General features: G+C 42.9%; 1 protein-coding gene across 6 annotated transcripts in view; it reads right to left on the reverse strand.

Moving 5' to 3' along the window:
* Positions 1–456: 456 nt before the first annotated feature.
* The window catches only part of NPHP1 (nephrocystin 1), a 58,945-nt gene continuing 35,379 nt past the window's right edge, over positions 457–24,022 (reverse strand). For all 6 annotated transcript variants that reach the window (XM_085018468.1, XM_013995825.3, XM_085018470.1 and 3 more), the window contains 9 exons: positions 23,101–23,175; positions 21,263–21,373; positions 20,000–20,082; positions 16,980–17,056; positions 15,685–15,784; positions 7,096–7,208; positions 4,948–5,021; positions 2,890–2,934; positions 457–930 (listed from right to left, as the gene is read on the reverse strand). In XM_085018468.1, coding sequence (XP_084874594.1) covers positions 658–930; positions 2,890–2,934; positions 4,948–5,021; positions 7,096–7,208; positions 15,685–15,784; positions 16,980–17,056; positions 20,000–20,082; positions 21,263–21,373; positions 23,101–23,175 — 951 coding nt within the window. In that variant the 3' untranslated portion in view covers positions 457–657. The remainder of the gene's footprint in view (positions 931–2,889; positions 2,935–4,947; positions 5,022–7,095; positions 7,209–15,684; positions 15,785–16,979; positions 17,057–19,999; positions 20,083–21,262; positions 21,374–23,100; positions 23,176–24,022) is intronic.

Here is a 24,022-nt window from a genome sequence, read left to right on the forward strand (position 1 = left end):
GGACTGAACCTGCAACCTCATGGTTCCTAGCCGGATTCGTTAACCACTGCGCCACAACGGGAACTCCTGTTTGTTTGTTTTTTAATAGCACTAATTATATGGACTCGAAAAGGTAAAACTAAGTTCTAATATCTAATTAAAGTAAACCGCATTCATATAATAGACTAAGTGATTAATAACATAACTTTCTCAAAGATTTCTTTGATCTCTCCCTTTCATTTCACAACATAAATTTTTCTAGCAAAACTCAGGTATTTAATATATTTTGGATCCTAGATACTTATCATATATATCATTTGAAAACATCTTCTATTTTGTGGATTAAATTTTCACTTTCTTGAATAATCATAAATTTAGCTTTTGATAAAATCTTGCTTTTATATAAATCTGCAGATACAGTCAACTTAAATTAGTTGGGTTTTGAAAAAATTCTCTTTAAATTTAGATGTGACAGTATTCCTTCTAAAATTTTATTTTATTGTATTAACACGAATTCGAATTATCAGATAAATATTTCTTATAGAATGTGGCATGTACAAAGACGCATAAAGCCTAAGTTATAATGTGACAGTTACTTGCGGTTCTGTCATTTATTCGGGTCTTTGTGGAGGGTCTGTCAGACTCAGGGCGGGCGCTGAGGGTCAAGGGCCACCACTGTCAGGCTGTGTTCTTTCTTATTTCACCCAAGAAGTCATAGGTCTGCTCCGAAATGTCAAAAGGTTCATGGACTCCCTCTGGTGACAGCAGAGCTTGGAGGGCGCCGTCGTTTTCTTGGTTCTGCTTAAGGAAGTCGGTGATGACCTTCCAGCGGGCAGCCTCACTCTCCTCCTCTGCCCACCGGAGCTGGGGCAGGAGCGTGGAGTGAAGAAGCGGGAGTGCACAGTCGTGGTAAACCAGGAGGAATGCAGCCTTCAGGAGCTCCTTGTCACTCTGGGAAAACACCAGCACCACCAACTGTGAATGGAGCCATGTCATCACTTTCCAAGTGTTACATTCTATCAACTCTGCTAACAGCAGCCGGCTAGGGGGTGAGATGGAGGTGCCCTCAGTGCCTGGCAGGTAATGGGCTCTGAACCAGCTGGGGACACAGGCAGGAGTCACTGCAGGAGACATGAGTGGTTCTCTCTGAGTTTCTGTGAGGGGCTCCCTGAGACCAGGCCGACTTGCACAATTCCATCAGGGAGATGGGCGAGCTGGAGTCTAATCCTGGGGACGAGGGTGTGGTTCCAGGTAAATGGAATTAGGACAAGGTATTTCAGGAGAAGGGCGACAAGTGCACTGCGTCTGAAATCCAGAGAAAGGAGCCCCCAGGAGTAAGACTGTTTGTCAGGTCCTCTCCAGAAAAGGAGCCCCATTGACACTGGTTGGTGGCCTGGCTCTGACAGCTGGGGTGGGGAATGGCAGCGGAGAGACGGCCCCTCCAGGAAGGCCGTGTGTGGAGAGTCAGCTTCCACAGGCTGAAGGCCCAGCACCTGCTGCCCACTGCTGAGCTAGAAGAGCATTACATCTGCCACTCTGGGTCAAAGGGAAGCTCAAATAAGGACATAATATGTTCACTTTTTCCCCTTCAATTTTTAGTGTCTTTGTTTGTTCTCTCACATTCCTTGAGGATAATGAGAAGTTCAGATTAGGAGTTCCCTGGTAGCCTAGTGGTTAAGGATCTGGCGTTGTCACTGCTGTCTGTGGTTTGGGTTCGATCCCTAGCCTGGGAACTTCTGCATGCTAGTGGTGTGGTCAAAAACCAAACAAACAAAAAGCTCAAAAAAGAAAAAAAGTTTGGAAGTCCAAAGAAAACCATGGACCATGAGCCCAATGCAGCCGTGCCAACAGTTTTACAGAAAATAACCCTGCTCAGGGCTGTACTGTCTGTAGCTGTATTGTCTGTAGCTGCCTTGTGTTATGACGGCAGAGTTGAGTGTTGGAGACAGAGACCACAGTGGCCTGAAAAGCTGCAAATATTTACTCTCTGGCCCTTTACAGAAAGTTTGTTAATCTCGGATTAGAGCAGTCAAGCCACTGCTTGCTGACCACTGACAGTTGGGGGCTCTGTTTGGTAATGACCTTGCCCTATAGCAATGGAAGCAATGGAAACCGTGCATTTTCTAATGTATGCAATAGCTTGCACCAATTTTCTTCCTCCTTTTCTTTACCTGATATGGACTTTGAGAGCTAGAGGACTTGTCTGAAATGAGAGAAGTCTGAGAGCCAACTGGGGACATTTTGTCTTAGAAACTTCCCCCCATTCAATACAGCTCAGTGATGTGACACGACTGTCTTGATCAAATGTTTCTCTCTGTTGCCCACAATGTCCCCTATGACACCTACCTGAGTATCTGCCTTGAAGATATACAGATCTCCTAATTTTTGTTGGCTCTGATATTTAAGTTGAACTTTATGAAACTCTCATTTTTGAAGGCCAAAAAAATGGCTAAAAATTAGAGATTTCATATGGTTCAACCTAACATCCACCTTCTTGGAAGGTGTCTTTGCAACTGTAATCGCACAGTTTAACTGTCAAGAGGGATTACGGGAGTTCCCTTCATGGCTCAGTGGATAACAAATCCGACTAGGAAACATAAGGTTGCGGGTTCGATCCCTGACCTCGCTCAGTGGGTTAAGGATCTGGCATTGTCATGAGCTGTGGTGTAGGTCACAGACTCGGCTTGGATCCTGCATTGCTGTGGCTCTGGTATAGGCCAGCGGCTACAGCTTCGATTAGACCCCTAGCCTGGGAACTTCCATATGCTATGGGTGTGGCTCTAGAAAAGACAAAAAGAGACAAAAAAAAGAGGGATTACAACCATCACTACTTGGGCTAAAAAAGAGGCATGATTAGAATGTGCAGCAAACTCTGTGCACGGGTGCACTCAGGGTGAGCAACCACACTACCTTCTCTGATCTCTTCAGTGAACTCTCCTTCTCAGCCCAGGAACTCTAAAAAGCAAAAGGAAATATTACATTAATCTGAGAATTCATAAGTCTTTGCCCCACCTCTGCAACTTCACCCTGTAATTAAACTTATGGACGAGGTACCGAACCTGCACGTATACAACGTGACTCTCTCATTAGACATCAATTGCTCACAACCCAGAACCAGACCAGCTAGGGGGTGCATTAGTGAAAGAGTCCTCAGAAGCCCATAATTCTTACAAGTCAAAACTAGTTTAAGAACAGAATCAGTGAAACACTAACACATCCACATAAACTGCACCAACACAGCACCTGAACAATAAAAAAGCCCATAAAGCTTTTATGGTAAGGCAGTCATGAAAATAGAAAACTGCCAATACCATACTTCTTTACAGTTCTGCCTGCTGAGATGGTGACAATGTTCAGGGAGAAAGAAAACAGTACAGCTTTGCAAATAAATATTTCCAATCTGGTCACAAGGTTTCACAAAAGCTTCTTTGAAGAAATAAAAAACCCAGAGATCAATGAATCCCATAAAAGTATGAATCAGAGACCTTCCAGGGCCCACCATGGTGTCCTAGCCACAGTGGGCCCCTGTGAAATAGTTGTTGAATGAATCAATGTATATATATTTTATACAATGAACAAACACTATGACATCAAAGGGGAAGAACGAGAAATTCTGCGTTATCGAACTATAGTGCCAAATGAATGTGTCTGAAGTTGTGGGTAACTATACATCATGAACATTTTCTTACATCTTTTTGCTAAAACCTTGCTGTCACTGTTGACACCCCTACTCCAGCCAAACTAGCAAATGAAATCCAAGTTAAATAAAAATCTCTGCAGGTGTCTGCTTCCTCCTTCCATTGCTGCCAGGCCCGCAGGCCCTCCCTGTCCCTCCTTATCAACAGGAGTCACCTCCCATCATCACTCGCTCCCTCCCTCTGGTACCTGTGCTTTCCCACCTCTCTGTGCTGGCAAGTTTCTCCTAAAGCAAAAGCCTTCAGGGATTGTCCACCACCTGCCATACTCCTCACCCACAAAACGGGACTGAGACTGACCTTGACTGTCTAAAGACGACATCCGACATGGCAAACAGGGTCACCTGCTCTTCTCAAGGACAACTGCCTCGAAATGTTTGCTCATGCTGATCCTCCCACCTGTAATGGCTTCACTCCCATCTCAGTGCAGCGGCCTAACTCGGTGCCCAGCCTTTTATTCCATCTCACCGAGGACACTATCATGATCCCCACCTGCTGCCCTCTTTAAGTCCTCAGGTGCTGGATTACACATCCCCTGTAACACACTTATGTTACCTGAGTATCTGCCTTGAAGATATACAGGTCTTCTAATTTTTGTTGACTCTGATATTTAAGTTGAACTTTATGAAACTCTCATTTTTGAAGGCCAAAAAATGGCTAAAAATTAGAGATTTCATATGGTTCAACCCAACATCCAGCTGCTATTTCATAGAGCAGGTAACATATGTCAAATTAAAATAAAAATGGGGGAGTTCTCTGGTGGTTCAGTAGGTTAAGGATCCAGCATTGTCACTGCTGTGGCTGAGGTCACTGCTGTGGCATGGCTTTGATCCCTGGCTTGGGAACATCTGCATGCTATGGGTGTAGGCCCCCAAAATAATAAAATAACATTAAAAAAATGATAGGCATGCCTTTGCCCCTGACAACTCAGTCAGTTTATCTACCAAACCATTTTGGAGTTTTGCTCTTAGGACACAATCACTAGCCATCTTAAGTCAAGACACAGATAATAGGGAAGAGACTGCAATGGCGTACACAGCAGGCACTCCATCTGTTTACTGGGTCAGGGAAGGCAGGCCTGGGGAAGTAACATTCCTACTAAGAAAGGAAGGATGAGACCAGGTTAGCGAGATAACACACAGGGATCGGGGGACGCCAACCAGATAGGGGGAGAAACGACAACATCCTTGAGCAGGTGTTGGAACTCACTAATGTGGTGTATCTAACCACTTTCAGAACCCGTCAGCTTTCCATCAGGATGCGTGCTACTCACTCTGAGTGCATCCATAATGTCCGGCTGCTCTAACAGCTTGGGGAAAGTGGCCAGTACTGGATTACTAATTAAATCTGAAATACAAAAGAACAAAAGGGACTTTACACAAACTTCATCCAATGTACTTTACTGTAGCAGACGTAATGGCAGCCATTCAGGTTAAGCTGTTGTGCCACATGATTTGTTGATCACCCATTCTATACACTTTCCCCTCGAGGAGGGCTGGAAGCTGCCCCCTCGAACCTCCATCTGCCCACAGCCATACCCTGGGAAGTTCTACACTGAGCCTGCTACCAAGTAGACAGGGCTTTTAGGGTGGGAGTAAGGTGGCTCTGAACAGAATAAGACAAGGAAATTTTGTTCTTCTTTCTAGGTTTTTTCCAACTTCTCTTTCCTCCCTTGACTGCAGTGTGGTGTGGTAAGAAAAGCCTTCCAGTTAGGAGGCATCCAAGCTCTTGGCAAGCCGAGTGGGAACAGGAAGCAGGGGGAAGGAGGCGGAGGTGGGTGGCTCAGGCCTGGCTCCCGTCCACTGCTGTGCAGGGAGGGGCCTCCGCCTGGAGCTGCTGGGTGGTAGCCAATGAAATCCAAAGGAATCAGGAATTGGGGAGTCTGGCCATGTGCCTAAATACCGTGCAGGAGGATACTGATATTTCACAATCAACAATGGCACGTGAAGGGCTGTGCAAAGAGGAAGGACACTTCAGAAACGGCAAGGCAAAGAACTTCAATAATCTTGTGTCCTCAGGAGAGAAAAATCCTTCCTGTAGATCTTCCCAGGTTTATTTTGATGTTCACATTCAAATCAAGTCAAAAATTCTGAGTAGCCTGCTTACATATAGGAAAACTAATAAGCCTTATCCTCTTTAAGAAGTCATGTCATTCAGTGAAGTTTTCCTATAGTCATTCATGAAGTTTTCCTATGGTCATTCCTAGAGTCATTGAAATAAACTGAAAGGCAAGTGATGATGAAAAGGCTCACATTGCCCTTTCTTTAGAGTTATAGTTATTCCTTGAGAAATGCTGGTGCTCATCTGTCTCCAAGTTCCATTTCTATCTACCTACCTAGATGGTAAGCTCCAGGGCCAGCGCTCAGGTTTAACCATGAGCCCCCCTGTCCACGAGCGCTAGGCTGTCATGGGCTCTCCCTCTTACTCTATTCCAGCCACACACCTGCTTTCAATTTCAGTCCAACATACTCTGGTTTTCTTGCTATGGGTCTTCAGACATGCTGGGTCATCTATGCAGAAGGATCCACCCCATTCATCTCCCCATGTGTCTAACTCCTCTCTCAGGTCTGGTCTGAAATATTTCTCGTCCAGAGAAGCCTGGCCTTCTGAAGTGTATTTCCTTTCAGAACACTTAAGGTTGAAAAGAATTATTCACATCATTTTGCATTTGGTCTGTTGCTCTACCAGGGTAGGGATGACGGGGCCTGTCTCATTCATCACTGGGCGCAATGCCTGGCAAATAGCAGGCACTCAATAAAGAATGTCCAATAAAATTAAACTTTTTTTTTGGAGGCAGTTCTTACCACACATGCTTATCTCTGTGCAAGTCCAAACATGTGTGACAACTCATTGACTTTTTAAAAAACTACTTAACATTTTACTCGGAAAAAGTTTCAAGCTTACAAAAAGGCAGTGAGAATAAAACTAGATACTTGGGTACCTCTTACCAAGATTCACTCATTTTACTGATTTCAAAACTTCTTGCATAAAGAGCCAGTTACTTTGGGCAGTTTTGGTCTCTTCCCCAAAAGATGATATACAGACCAAACATGTGATAAAAAAAATTATTAAAGACATTACATTAGTAAATGTCTTGAATAATTATTAATAATGTCTTTAACAATTATTAAAGACATCATAATTAAAATAACGATTATATCTGAGTTTCAGGGTTTCTAAGCTCTAGGATTTGAAATGTGAAAATATGTGTATCGTAAAGGACAGAACATGTACTCAGCTCACACAGGATGCATACTGAGCACAATGCTTTGCACCTGAGGCAACTGTTAGACGCTGATGCTATATCTAAATATTTTATTCCAAAAATCACCTTCAGAAGCAGAAAATAAAGGCTGGCACAGGTTACATTTACTCAAAGCAAGATGCACTGCTGTGCATAAGGAAACTGCAGACTTCTCACCAGCACTGTCCATGCTCATCCTGTCTTTCAGAAGCACATCTCCAAGAATTTGGCGATAAAATATCAACAGGTGAGTGGAGCACATACTTCCGATTAATGTTTCTGGCAGTAGACTATTGAAGAAGAAAAAAAGGTATTCATCATTAAATAGCCCCCTACAATCAAAACTACAGTGTTTTTGTTTGTTTGTTTGTTTTGCTTTTTAGGGCCTCACCTGAGGCATATAGAGGTTCCCAGGCTAGGGGTCGAACTGGAGCTGCAGCTTCTGGCCTATGCCACAGCCATAGCAACACAGGATCCAGGCAAGATCTGTGACCTACACTGTAGCTCACGGCAATACTAGATCATGAACCCACTGAGTTAGACCAGGGATCAAACCTGCATCCTCATGGACACTAGTTGGGTTCTAAACCCACTGAGCCACAATGTGAACTCCCCCTACAATGTTTTTTAAATGTATACTTACTACTATAATGAATAGCTCTAAGTTTTCCTATATGATTGGAAAAATTTTAACAATTTTAAGGAAAATTTCTACAAGTAGGCTATGTTAAACTTCAGAAAACATTTTTTACGTACATACTTTCAAGTCACAACTCTGTTACCTACCATTCCTGCATTTCCATGTTAGCATATTTACCCATGTTAAATGTCAAATAAAAAGAAAAGCCATAAATTAGGTGTTTTAAAAAGAATGGGACTAGTCAGCTACAAGTTTTAACAAAACCATGTTCCTACCCAACCTGACTGATGAATGCAGAGGAAACATGAGTTCAGACTGTTCATGGTGCTGAGTGGAACATGGGGGAGGGTGTGGCAGACCAAACTGAATTCTGACTTTGCTACTTCCTAGCTATGTGACTTTGGGTTAATTATTTATTCTCCTTGTGTTTTGGTTTCTTCATTTGTAGAACACTTATGGTCATACCTGTATCTTGGGTTACCAAAGGATTAAAATGAGGTAAATGTGGAATGCTTGATGTAATGCCTGGTGCATACAAAGGGCTCAAAAACAAAAAAGCAAAATCAATACTGAAGTTGGTATCAGTCTAAAATAGATTGTAAAAACTTGAGGATGTTGTACATAATCCTGCTGGTAACTATAAAAGAAAAAAATCTAAAGAATATACACAAAAGGTAGTGAAAAGGGAATCAAGATGTATCACTACAAAAAAAAATCAATTAAAAACAGGAGTTCCAATTGTGGCTGAGTGGGTTAAGAACCTGACTAGTATCCATGAGGCTGTGGGTTCGATCCCTGGCCTCACTTAGTGGGTTAAGGATCCGGTGTTGCCATGAGCTGCAGTGTAGGTCACAGAGGCTACTCGGTTCTGATGTTGCTGTGGCTGTGACATAGGCTGGCAGCTGCAGCACTGATTCGACCCGTAACCTGGGAACTTCCATATCCACAGGTATGTCCCTAAAAAGAAAATAAACAAATCAAGGAAGGCAGTAAGGGAGGAAATGAGGGACAAAAACAAAAACAAAATTTAAGAGTACAGAAAACAAATAACAAAATGGCAATAGTAAGCCTTTCCCTATCAGTAATCACTTTCTTTTTCCCCCCAAGACTAGGGGTCCAGTCAGAGCTGTAGCTGCTGGCCTATGCCATAGCGACAACAACGCCAGATCCAAGCCAGGTCCCACATCACAGCTTGTGGCAACACCCGATCACCAACCCACTGAGCAAGGCTGGGGACCGAAACTGTATCCTCTCTGATACTAATTGGATTCGTTTCTGCTGCACCACAACTTTAAATGTAAGTGGATTTGGGAGTTTCCTGGTGGTTAAGGATTTGATGTTGTCACTACTGTGGCTCAGTATGATCTTGATCCCTAGCCTGGGAACTCCTGCATGTCATGGGTGGAGCTAAAAAAAAAAATGTAAAAGGATTAAACTCCCCAATTAAAAGTCATAGATTGGCAGAATGGATGGAAAAAACAGGATCCAACTATTTTCTATCTATAAGAGACTCACTTTAGATCTAAGGACACTCATAGATTTAAAATGAAAGACAGTTAAAGATATTCCATGCAAACAAAAAAGAGGATGAAACAGACTTAAAGCCAAAAAGCTATTACAAGAGACAAAAATATTATGTAATGATAAAAGGGTCAATTCACCAGGAAGATATAACAATTATAAACATATAAAACAAATAATAGCACTCCTAAATATATGAAACAAACACTGACAAACAGAGCTACAATCTTAGCAGGAGACTTCAGCACCCCACTTTCAATAAGGGGTAGAACAACCAAATAGATTAATAAGGAATGAGAACTTGAACAACACTGTAGACCAACTGTAACTGACAGACGGAGTTCTGTAGAACACTCTGCCCAAGAACAGAATATACATTTTTCTCAAATGGGACATTCTCCGGGACAGCCATATGTTAGGCCACAAAAGAAGTGTCAACAATATAAAAGACAAAGGAGTTCCCATTGTGGCTTAGCAGAAATGAATCTGACTAGCATCCATGAGGATGCAATTCGATCCCTGGCCTTGCTCAATGGGTTAAGGATCCGGCATTGCTGTGGCTGTGGTGTAGGCCAGCAGCTAACAGCTCAGATTTGTCCCCTAGCCTGGGAACTTCCATGTGCCATTGGTGCGGCCCTAAAAAGACAGGGGGAAAAAAAAAAGACGAACCATACAAAATATGATTTTTTTCTCAAAGTTTCTTTTCTGATCACAAACTAGAAATCAACAGCAGAAGGAAAACTGGAAAATTCACAAATATGTGGATATTAAACAACATACTTTTAAACAATCAATGGCTCAAAGAAGAAATCACAAGGGAAATTAGAAAGTATATTGGGACAGATCAAATGAAAACATGGGAGTTCCACCATGGTGCAGTGATTTAAGGATCGGTCTACAGAGGCTAGGGGTGTTACAGAGGGCAGGTTTGATCCCTGGCCCTGGCTCAGTGGGTTAAGGATCTGGCGTTGTTTGTCTTTTTGCTATTTCTTTGGGCCGCTCCTGCGGCATATGGAGGTTCCCAGGCTAGGAGTCGAATCGGAGCTGTAGCCACCGGCCTACGCCAGAGCCACAGCAACGCGGGATCTGAGCCGCGTCTGCAACCTACACCACAGCTCACAGCAACGCCAGATCCTTAACCCACTGAGCAAGGGCAGGGACCGAACCCGCAACCTCATGGTTCCTAGTCGGATTCGTTAACCACTGCGCCACGACGGGAACTCCTAAACATTATTTTTTTTTTAATTTATTTTTTTCTGTGTGTGTTTTTGCCTTCTCTATGGCCGCACCTGCGGCATATGAAGGTTCCCAGGCTAGGTGTCTAATCAGAGCTGTAGCTGCTGGCCTACTCCACAGCCACAGCAATGCGGGATCTGAGCTGTGTCTGCGACCTAGGCCACAGCTCATAGCAACGCCAGATCCTTACCCTACTGAGTGAGGCCAGGGATCGAAACCGCAACCTCGTGGTTCCTAGTCGGATTTGTTAACCACTGAGCCACGATGGGAACTCCCAGCGTTATTTTTAGAAATACATGAACTCTGTCACTAAGCATGAAGAATGATCATATAGGAAATCTCGAAAGCCTTGCAAACAATGGTCTCATTCAAGGGAAAAAAGTCTTAGGGCTAAGAAAAACCACCTAAAGTTAAACAACAGATTTTAACTCTCAGAAATTAGTCCTTTATTTGAATTTTAGGGATGAGAATATTACAAAGGAAAATTAATCACAGCTATAACATCCAGGCTTCCAACCTGTTGGCAGAGAACAGAATAAATGCAATCCCTATGATGGTGCAGGAGCAATGGGTCCCCATGGGTAGTTTCACAGAATTTAGATATGTGTCCTTGACCACTCCCTAGTCCTTGCATTAAAATGCAAGATAGATTTCTCCTACCATATTTAAGTTCATAGAGACATTTGGTACACAGAGCTAGAAACCACCTTTTTCCAAGCCTGCTAAAACTCTGATCTCGTGTATTCCTGACCTAGATTTCAAAGACTGGCTGCAGGGGAACCTGGAAGCTGCCCTGATGCCACCACATCCCTTCTTGGTGCCATGCTGTGATTCCCAAAGGCTGTTCTAGGTCCTGCCCTTTGGTCTAGTGCTCATGCACACAGCATTTCAGCTGTATGCCCAAACTTATGTCTCATGCTGAAAAACAGCCAGTAACTTGCCAGGGGAAGGGGTGGAGACCTCCTTCCGTTCTTTCCTCCCCCCTCCCCCAAGGCCCGCCAGCTCTGTCTGTCTGGCAGGCACCACATCCAGCCTGCAGTAGAGGCCTTCGCTGCCCATGTTGCAGGCACTCCTATCCTTTTGGCACCTCCCCATTACATGAAGCAATGCTGCTGTATCTTTATCAGAGTTTCCTTTAGGGAAATCCTTCGATTTTCCCAAACCCAAGATGACCAAAAAGCTCTGAACTGAAGACAAAAATATACTTCCTTCTGATCTCATGGCTAGACAAGCAGAAGTGTGACGAACATAATGGGCCAAATAATACTATTGCTTCATTTATTTTTAGCAACAATACAATGGAAATAAAAGAGAAAAAGAAAGATGGAATACATCAGCAAGGTGAAGGAAAATAAACACATTTATAGCAAATTTATACACAGGCACAGAGCCTACTCTATGGCCCACTGTTTCCTGGTATTCAGAACCCAGGCACTGGGTGTCTGAGTCTAAGTTCAGGGCTTTTCCCAACCAGGGGCTTAAAAGCATACCTTTGGAAATTACACCAGGTTAAACCTCATCAAAAAACAGCTCCAGAATGAGAAAGGCAAGTCCTGGTGAGATAAGGGATCTATTTGCTCCCTCTTCTGTCTCAGCTGTGGGGCAGTGTGATCACAGCTGTCTCCATAAAAGGAGACCCGTGGTCAGGATTCTGGTGCTGTGTCTTTGCTAAAGAAGATAAGTCTAGGAGTTCCTGCTGTGGCTCAGTGGGTTAAGAACCTGACATAGTGTCCATGAGGGTGCAGGTTCAATCCCTGACCTTATTAGTGGGTTAAGGATCCAGCGCTGCTGCAGCTCTCATTCAACCCCTAGCTTGGGAACTTCCACATGCTGCAGGTGTGGTTGAAAAAAGAAAAAGGAAAAAAAAAAAAAAAGAAAAAAAATGTTCTGCATTTTCACAGGGCTCCGGCAGCCAAAGGTACACACATGGAAGCCTGCTGGCTGGCAGCAAGGCAGGATGAAGCCAACCAGCAAGGATGGTGGGGAAACTGGGCACCAGCGCAGACTTTAAGTGGACTGCCTGCCCTCGGCCCTGCCTGCGTTGTTACATGTCCCTCAGCATCACAAAAAGAGCCCCTATCTCCTTCAAGCAGAGAAATCTGACTAAACAAAGATGAAATTCTAAAGCCACGGAGAGTGGGGACAGAGGTGGGATGTACTTCTGAAGGAGAGGATGAGAGCTGTTGGTGCCATCCTTGGCCTTCTTTTCCCACCCACTGCAGGTGGCAGTTCAGGAGGAGGAGAATGAAGGGTCAGTCCTGCCTCAGTCTCCACCTCCACGGCGCATAGGCCTGAATCCAGCCTTCATCTGGAACCCATAGCACAGCCCTCGCACTGCAGCCCGCGGCCCTGCAGCAAGGCCTGGGGCCTCTGGGTCCACTGTGCCCACGCCTGGCTCTGTGAGTGCTGCCCAGGCCATGGCCGAATGGGTGGATCCCACAGCCCACACCTGACTGTGCCAGGAATGTCCATCTCCAGGTCACTCAAAGTGGGGGGCGGTCTCTCTCTGGGCTCTAGGGGGTTGTGGGGGTGGGAGTGGGGAGAGAGGAGCCCTCCCCAAGATAAGGCCAGGGACGCAGAGCAGCTCCTGACCCATACTGTTTCACACCAGCAGGAAGATCTCTACTTTGAAGCTATTTCACAAACATTTTCTCGGGCGTCTACTATAGGCCGTGACCAACAAGGGCCTCATCTCCTGAGGACATGGGATGCTTCTTTGGGAACCCAGCTTACAGAGAAGAGTGTTCATGGTATGGGAGAATGGCCTGCGTAGCTGACCTCCACACATCCAGTCAGACCTGGGCTCTAGACTGTAAAGTGTATCTGCAAACCAGTACTTGGGGCCAGAGAAACACTGGTAAGAGCAGTACTTGAACGATACGCTTGGCAGCACTTGGACTCTTGGAGGCTTATCAATGAGAGGAGCAGTAGGAGCTGAAGCAAGAGGAAGAATGAGGCCAGACAGGATTCTAGCTTTTCTTTTACAAAGACTGCTACTGTGCTGCTTTTTTTCATCATGAGAAATAACCATTATCCAAGGAAAGACTGGCCAAAAAAGGGGAATTTATAGGCTTTAGGAACATCCAGGAAAGAAAAAAAAAAAGGCAGGAGAAGGAATACTACCCATGAATATATTATTAACGGCTATTGAAAGATTTAACTGTTAACACTATAATTGTAAAAGGCATTTCAGTACTAGAGATAAGAACAAGGGATATTTAAACCGGGAGCATGGTCTGGAATGAGAAAAGCAACCATCGCAGAGGTGTGCCAAGCTTCCCTGCCTCCTGATGACCCGAGAGCAAAGAACAGGTCATGGTGGGACAGTTCACCTGCCCTGGCCCCAGCCACATGCTTCCCTCCACCCCTCTCATCCACGGTGTGTTCCCCACACCCCCACGTCTTCAAATGGCACATCTTCCAGCCTTCGGAGCCTATTTCTAATCACCTCGATCTTACCAGCTACATAGCACATCCTCACTTGAAAAATGTTATGACAGCACTAGCTACCTGGCAATATGTTTACAATTATCTAGACATATGATAATAGTAATAGCATGTAATTACAGCTGATACTTATTGTGTTTTACTGGTGCCATGCACTATAACTACTAGCTCAGCATTTTAAATATTTTCTTTTCATTAAACCTCATTAGAGCTTTATGGGGTTGATATTATTACTATGCTCATTTTAAAGATGTGGACATTGAAACCCAGATAAAGATGGTTAAATGACTTGTCCAGGAAGTTAATGGTCAGAAATAGATCTGGGATTCTGCCAGTGTAAAACCTCCCTGAAGAAAACACAAATTAAAACCACTTATTAAAGAGGACAAAACAGACAAAGAGGGATCATATCAAATGTCAATCAAGAATATGGAGTAATGGGGGAGTTCCTGTCATGGCGCTGTAGTTAACGAATCCGACTAGGAACCATGAGGTTGCAGGTTCGGTCCCTGCCCTTGCTCAGTGGGTTAACGATCCGGCGTTGCCATGAGCTGTGGTGTAGGTTGCAAATGCGGCTTGGATCCCGCGTTGCTGTGGCTCTGGCGTAGGCTGGTGGCTACAGCTCCGATTCGACCCCTAGCCTGGGAACCTCCATATGCCTCGGGATCGGCCCAAAAAATAGCAACAACAACAACAAAAGACAAAAGACAAAAAAAAAAAAAAAAGAATATGGAGTAATGGGACCTCTCAAACATTGGTGGCGAGAGGATAAAATGTCTCTTTTGAAAACAGTTTGGCAGTTCTTTATAAAGTTAAATACTAGACAATCTAACAATCCCACTCCTAGGTATTTATACCCATGAGAAATGAAGGCATATGTCCACACACAAAAAAACCCTCATATGCAAACATTTAGAGTAGCTTTGTTCATAACTGCCCAAACCTAGAAACAACCCAAATGTCTGTCAACTAGTGAATAAATAAGCACATTATGGTATATTCACCAAATGGAATACTAGTTAGAACAAAAAGGAACAAAATGATAAAACATGCAATAGCATAGATGCATCTCAAGTGTGTTACAATAAGTGAAAGAAGCCAGACTCAAAAGGCTACATAGGGTGTGATTCCATCTGTAGGACATTCTGTAAAAGGCAAAACTGTTGGGAAAGAAAGTAGATGAACTGCTGCCGGAGACCAGAGCCGGGGAGCTGATTACAAAGGGGCCTGAGGTTACAATTTAGAGTGAAGGAAACATTCTTTACCTTGATTATATGACTGTATATACTTGCCAAAACTCAAAGACCTTAAACTAAAAAGGGCAAATTTTAGTGAAAGTAAATTATACCTCAAAAAAATTGATATTAAAAACAAAATTTCCCCAAAGTTCCCTGGACCATGAATGTTAAGTCCCACTCAGTCACAAGTTACTATACTATTTCTGACCACATCTATCATTTGTGCTGACGGGTAAACAGAAGAGTAAGCCAATTTGAACTTTACTATTATTCCACGTCCCTACTTATCTTGGACAGATGAATTAGTGGGGAAAAACAACAACAACAACAACCCCCCTCCCCCCCCCACCCCCCAGAGTTCCTGTTGTGGCTCAGCGGTTAAGAACTGGATATAGTCTTTATGAGGATGCAGGTTTGATCCTTGGCCTAGCTCAGTGGGTTAAGGATCCAGCGTTGCTGTGGCTGTGGCCTAGGCAGGCAGCTCCAGCTCTGATTTGACCCCTAGCCTGGGAACTTTCATATGCCACGGGTGTGGCCGTAAAATAAATACATACATACATACATACATACATATATACATAAACTAATAAAAGATGACCAAGCAGGAGAAGAAGCCAGAAGCAGAGATGGTTCACAGATGCCGAATGAACTCAGCTTCACAGAGAGGGAAAAGCAGATACCAACCTTAGCATGTTCCTTGATCTTCTGTTTAAAGATCTCAGTTTTACTAGAAGTTGAGGCTGCCTTCTCATTGTCATCATCTGATGGAAAACACTACCATGTGCTTTAAAAAAAAAAAAAAAAACCCAAAAATAAATCTCAAAACTTTAAGTGCTTAGGCAGGGAATATAATAAAACAGAATATTTTACATAATTTTTTAAATAAAAATAGGATGAAGTTTTTCTAGTACCACTGGTGCTGAACTGTATGAAAAGCAGGAGTGACCCATATACCTGAAATGAGCCCTACCAACCTTCAGAAGGTGCCCCTTACCTGCCCCCCTCGAGCTGCCACTGCCTCAGATACTTTGACAGCATCACTGCTGCCAGATTACAAAGAAAAGGAGAGTTTTAAAAAGCATCTCTGAGACCAGGTAGAACTAAATGCATCCCAGATCCCAACTTCCTGTTCCAAGAAGGTAGGACTGGCATTGCTGGGGTGGCAGCAGGGCTGTGTGTCCTAAATTATGAAACGAGGGGAGGGATGTCTGAGGTGTGAGAGCTTGGGAGTTTCAAATCTGTTGGGCTCTGAGCTCCCAGAGTCAAGGACCCTATCTGTCTTAGTCTCTATTTTCCCCTTACCTAGCACAGTACCTGGTCAATCAACCCACTCAAAGATGGTCATTTCTGGAGTGCAACTTGGCATGTATATCACAATTTCAAATGTCTATATCTTTTGAACTAGCAATAGGCAGTTTCTGAATAGGCCTATTCAGTTAGTTCTGTGGCCCAGAGTTCAGTGAAAAGGAACTAATGCAGGGCCCTCATGCTTCCTAATTTCCTACATTAGATTCTCATATATGCTACCAAGAAAATAAGCACTTAGATAAAAATGATTAAGCTCTTTTTGCTTTTTGTTTGTTTTTGCTTTTTAGGGTTGCACCTGCAGCATATGGAAGTTCCCAGGCTAGAGGCTGAGTTGGAGCTACAACTGCCAGCCTCTGCCACAGCCACAGCAAGGCCAGATCAGAGCCGCATCCATGACCTACACTGCAGCTTGCAGCAACACATGATCCTTAACCCACTGAGCAAGGCCAGGGATTGAACCCGCATCCTCATGGATACTAGTTGGGTTCATACCCCATGGAGCCACAACAGGAACTCCCTGATTAAGTTTTAAAACCAAATGACATATTTTTACACAGGTGAATTCAAGCAAAAAGTGTCATGCTTATTAGACCATAGCCATCTTCTCTGATGCATCTTCCACTAGTTTCATCTTTAAGGAAAGGAAAGGAAGCAACACAGAAGAACAGTACCTCTTCTGGATACTGAAGGGTCCACTTCAACACCTTTTTCGTATGGGGTGCCTCCATTCAAGAAGAGTTCGTAAGTTCTACAAAAGAAAAATATACCATGACAGATACATGTTAAGGATATCGTGAAACAGTGGAGTCAGCAGTGGAATATTTTTTAGCATGATAGTTCAGAGACATTTTATTTAGGTCTCACTGGCAAATGAGAATTAAAGTTGTTGATCCTTCCACGAGTTATCATCTCCAAAAACAGAGTCTCTCTCTTTCTTAACTATGAAATGTAGTAAATATATTTTCCACATTAAAATGAGAAAGATTAATTGATGTCATTGAAGTATCTTGACCTTAATGACTTATTTAAAATATATTTTCCAAATGTTTCAAATCATCACTTGAAATAAAGCTATTATGAAATTATATTATTTTTTAAATATAAAAGTAACATGTAGGGAGTTCCCATAGTGACTCAGTGGTTAATGAACCCAACTAGCATCCATGAGGACGTGGGTTCGATCCCTGGCCTCACTCAGTGGGTCGAGGATCTTTGGTGAGCTGTGGTGTAGGTTGCAGATGTGGCTCAGATCCCATGTTGCTGTGGCTCCGATTAGACCCCTAGCCTTGGAACCTCCATATGCCGCTGGTGCAGCCCTAAAAGACAAAAAGACACACAAAAAATGATATATATTATTTTACATATATATGTATATAAAAGTAACATGTAGATTGTTGTAAAAAAAAGTTTAAATGGCATAGAAATGATAAGTAAAAATTGAAAAATTTGTAAGTAAAAATTGAAAAATTTGTTCCTCTCTTTTCCACCCCATTTTTTTTTTTTTTGGGTCTTTTTCGTTTCTGCTGTGCTACAATGGGAACTTCTTTTCCACCCTATTTGGGTTATCCTACCTCTTTCTGTACAAATGGAAACCAAAACCTTCACACAGTCAATCTCAAACTGACCAACACTTCCTTTTAAAGTTGTGGACTATGTAAGTGTGGAAGCAGAAGGAAAAAGGCCTTGTTTTTTCTTTTTGCTTTTTAGGGCTGCACATATGGCATATGGAAGTTCCCAGGCTAGGGGTAGAATCAGAGCTACAGCTGCTGGCCTACACCACAGCCACAGCAACACGGATCTGAGCTGTGTCTGCAACCTACACCACAGCTCACCATAGCAATGCTGGATCCTTAACCCACTGAGCAAAGCCAGGGATCGAACCTGAGTCCACATGGATCCTAGTAGGATTCGTTAACTGCTGAGCCACAAAGGGAACTCTCAAGAGGCCTCTTTAATCCTGTAGTACCACCTCCCCAATTCTGCTCCCCAGAGGCAATATCTGGCAACAGTTTCCACACATGCATACAAACAGAGTTCTTTGTGAACAGAAGTGTCTTCGGGATACACAGAAGATTTTGTGACTTGCTCTTTTCATATAGTAATAGACACTGGAAATATTTCTGCATCAATACATAGGCCTCCACCTCATTTGAAAAAAACAGTTATGACTTCACTTTAAGAAAGACTGAACAGACACACTTTTCCCTCCCACTAAGCACAACTAAAATCTTGAACATTATTAAAAACAACAACAACAAAAATCACAAGAACCCTGGGTTTCTACTCTGCAGGCAGTAGGTGGGGGTGGGGATAGGGGTGATAAAGTGCCCCTCCCCCTTCCGCTGGGGTGATGTTAGAGGTGGCCCAGTGGACTCAGGACTTCTGCTCTGCCCTGTGCTAAGAAGGTCACCCCATCCTGCAGTGTCAGTAGAGGTGGAAGGGGAGCATTATCTGAATTTAAACTTTGGGGTTAGGAACTACTGTAATCTCCCATTTTAAAGAGGGGGAAATTGAGGCTAGAGACATTAAGGAACCTGCTTACAGACAGAGCCTGGACTACAGCCCTGAATTTTATCGTTCCAAATCAGAGATCTTAATCACCATCCTACTGACTGGCCATCTGTATCTCTTCTGTGACTTTCTTGGATATATCCTAGACTGAGATTTTTGTGTATGTGCCCATTTTCAAATTTGCATTGTCTTCTTAATTTTTGAGAGTTCTTAATTTTTTTCTCTTTAAGTCTGCACCTGTGGCATATGGAAGTTCCTGGGCTAGGGGTTGAATCGGAGCTGCAGCTGCTGGCTTTATGACACAGCCATGGCAATAGCGGATCCAAGCCACATCTGTGACCTACACCACAGCTTTTGGATCCTTAACCCACTGAGCGAGGCCAGGGATTGAACCCACATCCTCACAGACACTACGTCACGTTCTTAACCTACTGAGCCACAATGGGAACTCTGTGAGAGCTCTTTTTGTATTAGGGATACTAATCTTCTGATTGCTTTATATATGTTGCAAATATTTTCTGCTAGTTTGCCTTTTGGTCATAAATTTTAAATGTGTTTACAGTGGCTGCCACCACAATTCAATTTCAAGGTACCACTTACAGAAGAAGATGGCGTTGAAGACCCGGGGACCCCAGGGCTCACCTTTCTCAATCTTTGGTGAGCATCTGGCTCTGTTCAGTACCCTGAAACGGGCTAATACCACAGGGAATTACTGAGGGAAAATTCTCAGCAGGCAGCTGGCACAAACATCTTTTAAAAAACCCTTTCCAAATGTGTCATTTCTTCCAACCTAGGATGAGACCATATATGCCATTTTCATACACTCCCTAAAAGAACATTAAAATCAACATTAAAGTTCCCATTGTGGCTCAACGGGTTAAGACCCGACATAATGTCTGTGAGGATGTAGGTTCGATCCCTGGCCTTGCTCAGTGGGTTAAGGATCTGGTGTTGGTGCAAGTCATGGGGTAGGTTACCCCTAGTCTAAGAAATTCCATATGCCACAAGTGCGGCCGTAAAATGAAAAAAAAAATTTTTAATTCAACATTACAAGCCCTCTCCCTAGGGCTGGCATTAAATACTAACAGAACATACATATATTCTGCAAATTTGAGGTATCGAGGCTCTAAAAAATGAATTTCTACATTACCCACTTGGAAGGAACACAGAGTCAACTTACTTTGCTGGAACAGGAATTCCACTGGCATCAAAAAGCTTAAGAAACACCCAGCCACAACTTAATTCTCCTCTTTCACCAGTTGACTAGGAAATAAAAAAGTATAGGAAAATTAAATCTATAAGCACATACCAAATTCTTTTTAAAGGAACAAAATTAGTATTTGTCTTTTTTTTTCCTGCGGCATGTGGAAGTTCCTGGGCCAGAGATTGAACCTACACCACAGCAGCAACCTCAGCCACTTCAGTGACAAAGCTGGATCCTTAACCCACTAAGCCGCACAGAACTCCAGTATTTGCCTTTATAATTAAAAAATTCTTCACAAGAAAATAAGATGAAACCCAGTGGAGGCCCATTTGACTTGCATACTGGTAAAGGCAGGATGAAAAGTGAAAATCTTACTTATCTTATTAAATTGCTCCAGAAAAAACCTTGAACCTAATGATATGGCAACTGTTGCTACCACTTCTTGAGTGATAGAAATATGCTGTGGGATGATCTCAGAACACATCAACACTACATGAGAAGTGGAATGAGCCAATGAAATCATTTGAGGGTCTTTCAGCTCAGAACTTCACCCTGATCATCAACTGTCAGAGGCCACTGGGGTTCACATGGGGCACCTGCTCCTCTCCCCATCTTACCGCCCTGCCCCCCGCCACCACCCCCCTAACCACCTACATCACATACAGATGCATCTGCCTTAAAGAAATAAAAGGACAGCATAACACCATTAATGCACTAACAATGGCTCTCTGGGTTAATGAGGCCAAGCATGTATACTACCCCATCAGGCTGTTAAGAGAACATGGAAACATATAACTATTATCATGCCCACTGATTCAGGAGTTTATATGATGTAAACTAATCCAAGTTTCTGGTGTTCCCTTTATAAAAATCACCACTCTGCCAGGTGCCTGAATTTATAAGGTTAAGGATATTCTGACCCTCTGGGACAGAGGTAAAGCACTGTGTTGGGAAACTACTGAGCATCTTTTATCACTTTCTCCAAAACCCCATATTTTTCAAATCTTCATTCTTTTAAAGCACTGGAGTCCATTCAAGCTATAAACGTAAACACACTTATTTTAAATGCTACTGAAAAAGCAGCATCATCAAAAATTACAATCACTGCCATTCCCATTCCTCAAGAGATTAAAATTCTATTACGCATAAAAACCTCAATTATTTTACTAAAAAGAGACATTCAAAAAACCTTCCCTTTTAACTGATACATTAGCAAGCTTTATCTTTCAACCAACATACATTGCGAATATAAGAAATTCCAAGTTCAAATAATATTCCGAGATCTGGAGATGAAGAATTGGACCTGATGAAACAATCACCATCAAGCAAGCACGGCAGAATGCCAGTAACCTGAAACAACAGCGAAAACTAAAGTTACTGGGAAGTATTAAAAAACGGGAGGGAGGGCTCAGCTCTACTCATCTATAAGTGGTTTATGCCTCTGCATCATCATAAAGGTTTTGTAAAGGAAACAAAAAGCAGACCAGGGAATCATCTACACCAATGATTTGAAATTTAAAAATGTAATTTGAATTAGGGAAAAACACCTTCATGTTCACTTACTCTTTGCTTAGAACAGCGGCTAATGTGGAACAAGTACTGTCCTGAGGTCTTTGGAGGTAGCACAGAAATAGTTTGACATATGATATTTGTATTTCTATTAACCATTGTTCTTTTTCACAGAACTAAATTGACAGACTGCACATGTGTGTGCTGAACCTTCCTGAGGACACCTTTCCTTCCCTTTGGCTCATTCCATTCCCTCTCCCTGGACAAGTGCATCTCTCTTCCTTGTCCATAAAATCCTAACCATCCTTCCAGGTTTAGTTTCTCTTCTACAAAGCCTCCCCTGAGCCTAAGAACTAGCATTAATTTCACCTTGCTCTGTGCTTCCACAGCGCTGGGAGCCCCATGACCATATTCCATCCTGCCCCTGTGACAGCTGTCAACAGGACCCACCCCATAGGGCCACTCTAAGGATTACACAAGAAAATGCACAGGGTTAGAGCTCCATAAGTGGAGGATACTGGTGTTATGTACACATGTTTCTTCTCTACTAGAGTGGAAGTTCCCATAGTACCTAGGAGGAATGCCTCACACCCAACGGGTGCTTAATTTCATTGAGCAAAGTAACACATGCTTATTATTGACCCCCCCCCCCCCAAACAGTTCATCTTCATATCCAGGAAAACACTAGAAAATTGTACCCTAACTGCTTCACATACTCAGAGATGCACTATCAGAACTGTGAAGTGTTGGGCCAAAATACAATCAGCAGGGGGTTTAGAGAATCAAACAGGACTTGTAGGGGTCACGCTGTAGATGATGTGGGTATGCCTGGCACACAGGTGAGGGGCCAGGCTTCCTCCACGTGGCCTGCCCTCTCAGTGACCCTCTCTCTTGCGGTAGGATCTTTTGATGCAACAGGAGAAGGTTAATGAAAGGCTCTCAGGGTGCAGTGGCTCAAGGGCGTTAGCTGTGGGAGGGAAGTAATGAAACTCTGGAGGCAGGAAAAAAAGTAAATGAAACTACAGACTATGAGTGTTATTAAAAGAACAGAAAGACATATCTTCGTCTTCACTGGCATCTGAAGCCACTTAACCTCATTCCAGTTTGCCTTTTTTTTTTTTTTTTTTTTTTTTTTGTTCCAGTCTCGACAGTGCCTGGGTGTGAGGCACTGTCCCCTAGGCGTCACCCTTGATTTTTATCTGGACAAAGCACAGCTCTCATTAGCACAGCTGGAGACTACATTTTTGAAAAACACTTCCTAAGTGTTATCTTTTTGCTTTCAGTTTTCATTGGAGGGCATTTTCTAAAATTTGCCCCTGAAATCCACTGAATGAGATGACTCATAGGAATTATAACTTTGGAGAGTCAGAAACATGAGTAATTCTAATCAAAGCCCTCAAAGAACATAAAACAATTGAAAGATTCATATCTGACCCTGTAAAGTCTGTGTTAAATATAAATATGTTATTTCAAGAATATTTCAGACAACCTTGCCTTAGAAATTAATCATATAATACTTAACAGATAAGAGAAATTCATGTTTCGTTCCATTCATGCAGATTACTGACCTGGGGAGAAAAGGTCCATGTTTTGGGCTTCTTAGGTTGCCACGTGGCCCTGACTGTGTGAATGTTGCTCAAAACCTGAAATGAGAGTTTCTCATTTGAAATCACAGAGTAGGAAAGCTCTCTGAAACATCACCACTTCCAGGTCCCAAATAGTTAACGATGGCTATATGGTTATACTGTGTGGAGCAGAGGGAGAGGAGGATATTTTACTTCTTACTTTGTGCATTTCTGTAACTTTTTCTTCTTTGTACATCTAGTACATACACAGCTTTTAAAATGATCAATAATCAGTGAGAGACAAACATCATGATATTACTTATACTGGAATTTAAAAAAGGATACAAATGAATTTAATTGCACATTAGAAGCAGATTCACAGATGTTGCAAAACTTATGGTTACCAAAGGAGACAGGTTGCGGGGGGACAGAAATGTTCTAAAATTAAGCTGTGATGGTTGTACAGCCGTAAATATAAAATTCATTTAATTATAAAACAAATAAAATGATCAACCAAAACAAGTGTTAGAGTGCTTACTTATAAAACAATGAAAACTGGTCAATGAATTCAGACTCAGATCTTTGCACTAGTAATACATTATACTGAGTGAAATACTTAATATCTGAGACAATCAGAAAATTAAATGAAATTTTAGGTAGAAACAACCTTCTAAGAAGTGTGACACAGGAATTCCCATTGTGGCTCAGGGGATTAAGAACCTGACTGATATCCATGAGGATGCAGGTTTGATCCCTGGCCTCGTTCGTGGGCTAAGAGATCCAGCATTGCCGTGAGCTACAGCACAGGTTGCAGAGGCCGTTTGGTTCTGGCATTGCTGTGGCTGTGGTGTAGGCTGGCAGTTCCAGCTCTAATTCGACCCCTAGCTTGGAAACTTCCACATGCTGTGGGTATGGCCCTAAAAAG

This window comes from Sus scrofa, chromosome 3, assembly GCF_054392235.1.
Source record: "Sus scrofa isolate SSC_HxYL_T2T_F1_AM1 chromosome 3, Sscrofa_HxYL_maternal_Yorkshire_Landrace_v2.0, whole genome shotgun sequence".
Taxonomy (NCBI): Eukaryota; Metazoa; Chordata; class Mammalia; order Artiodactyla; family Suidae; genus Sus; species Sus scrofa.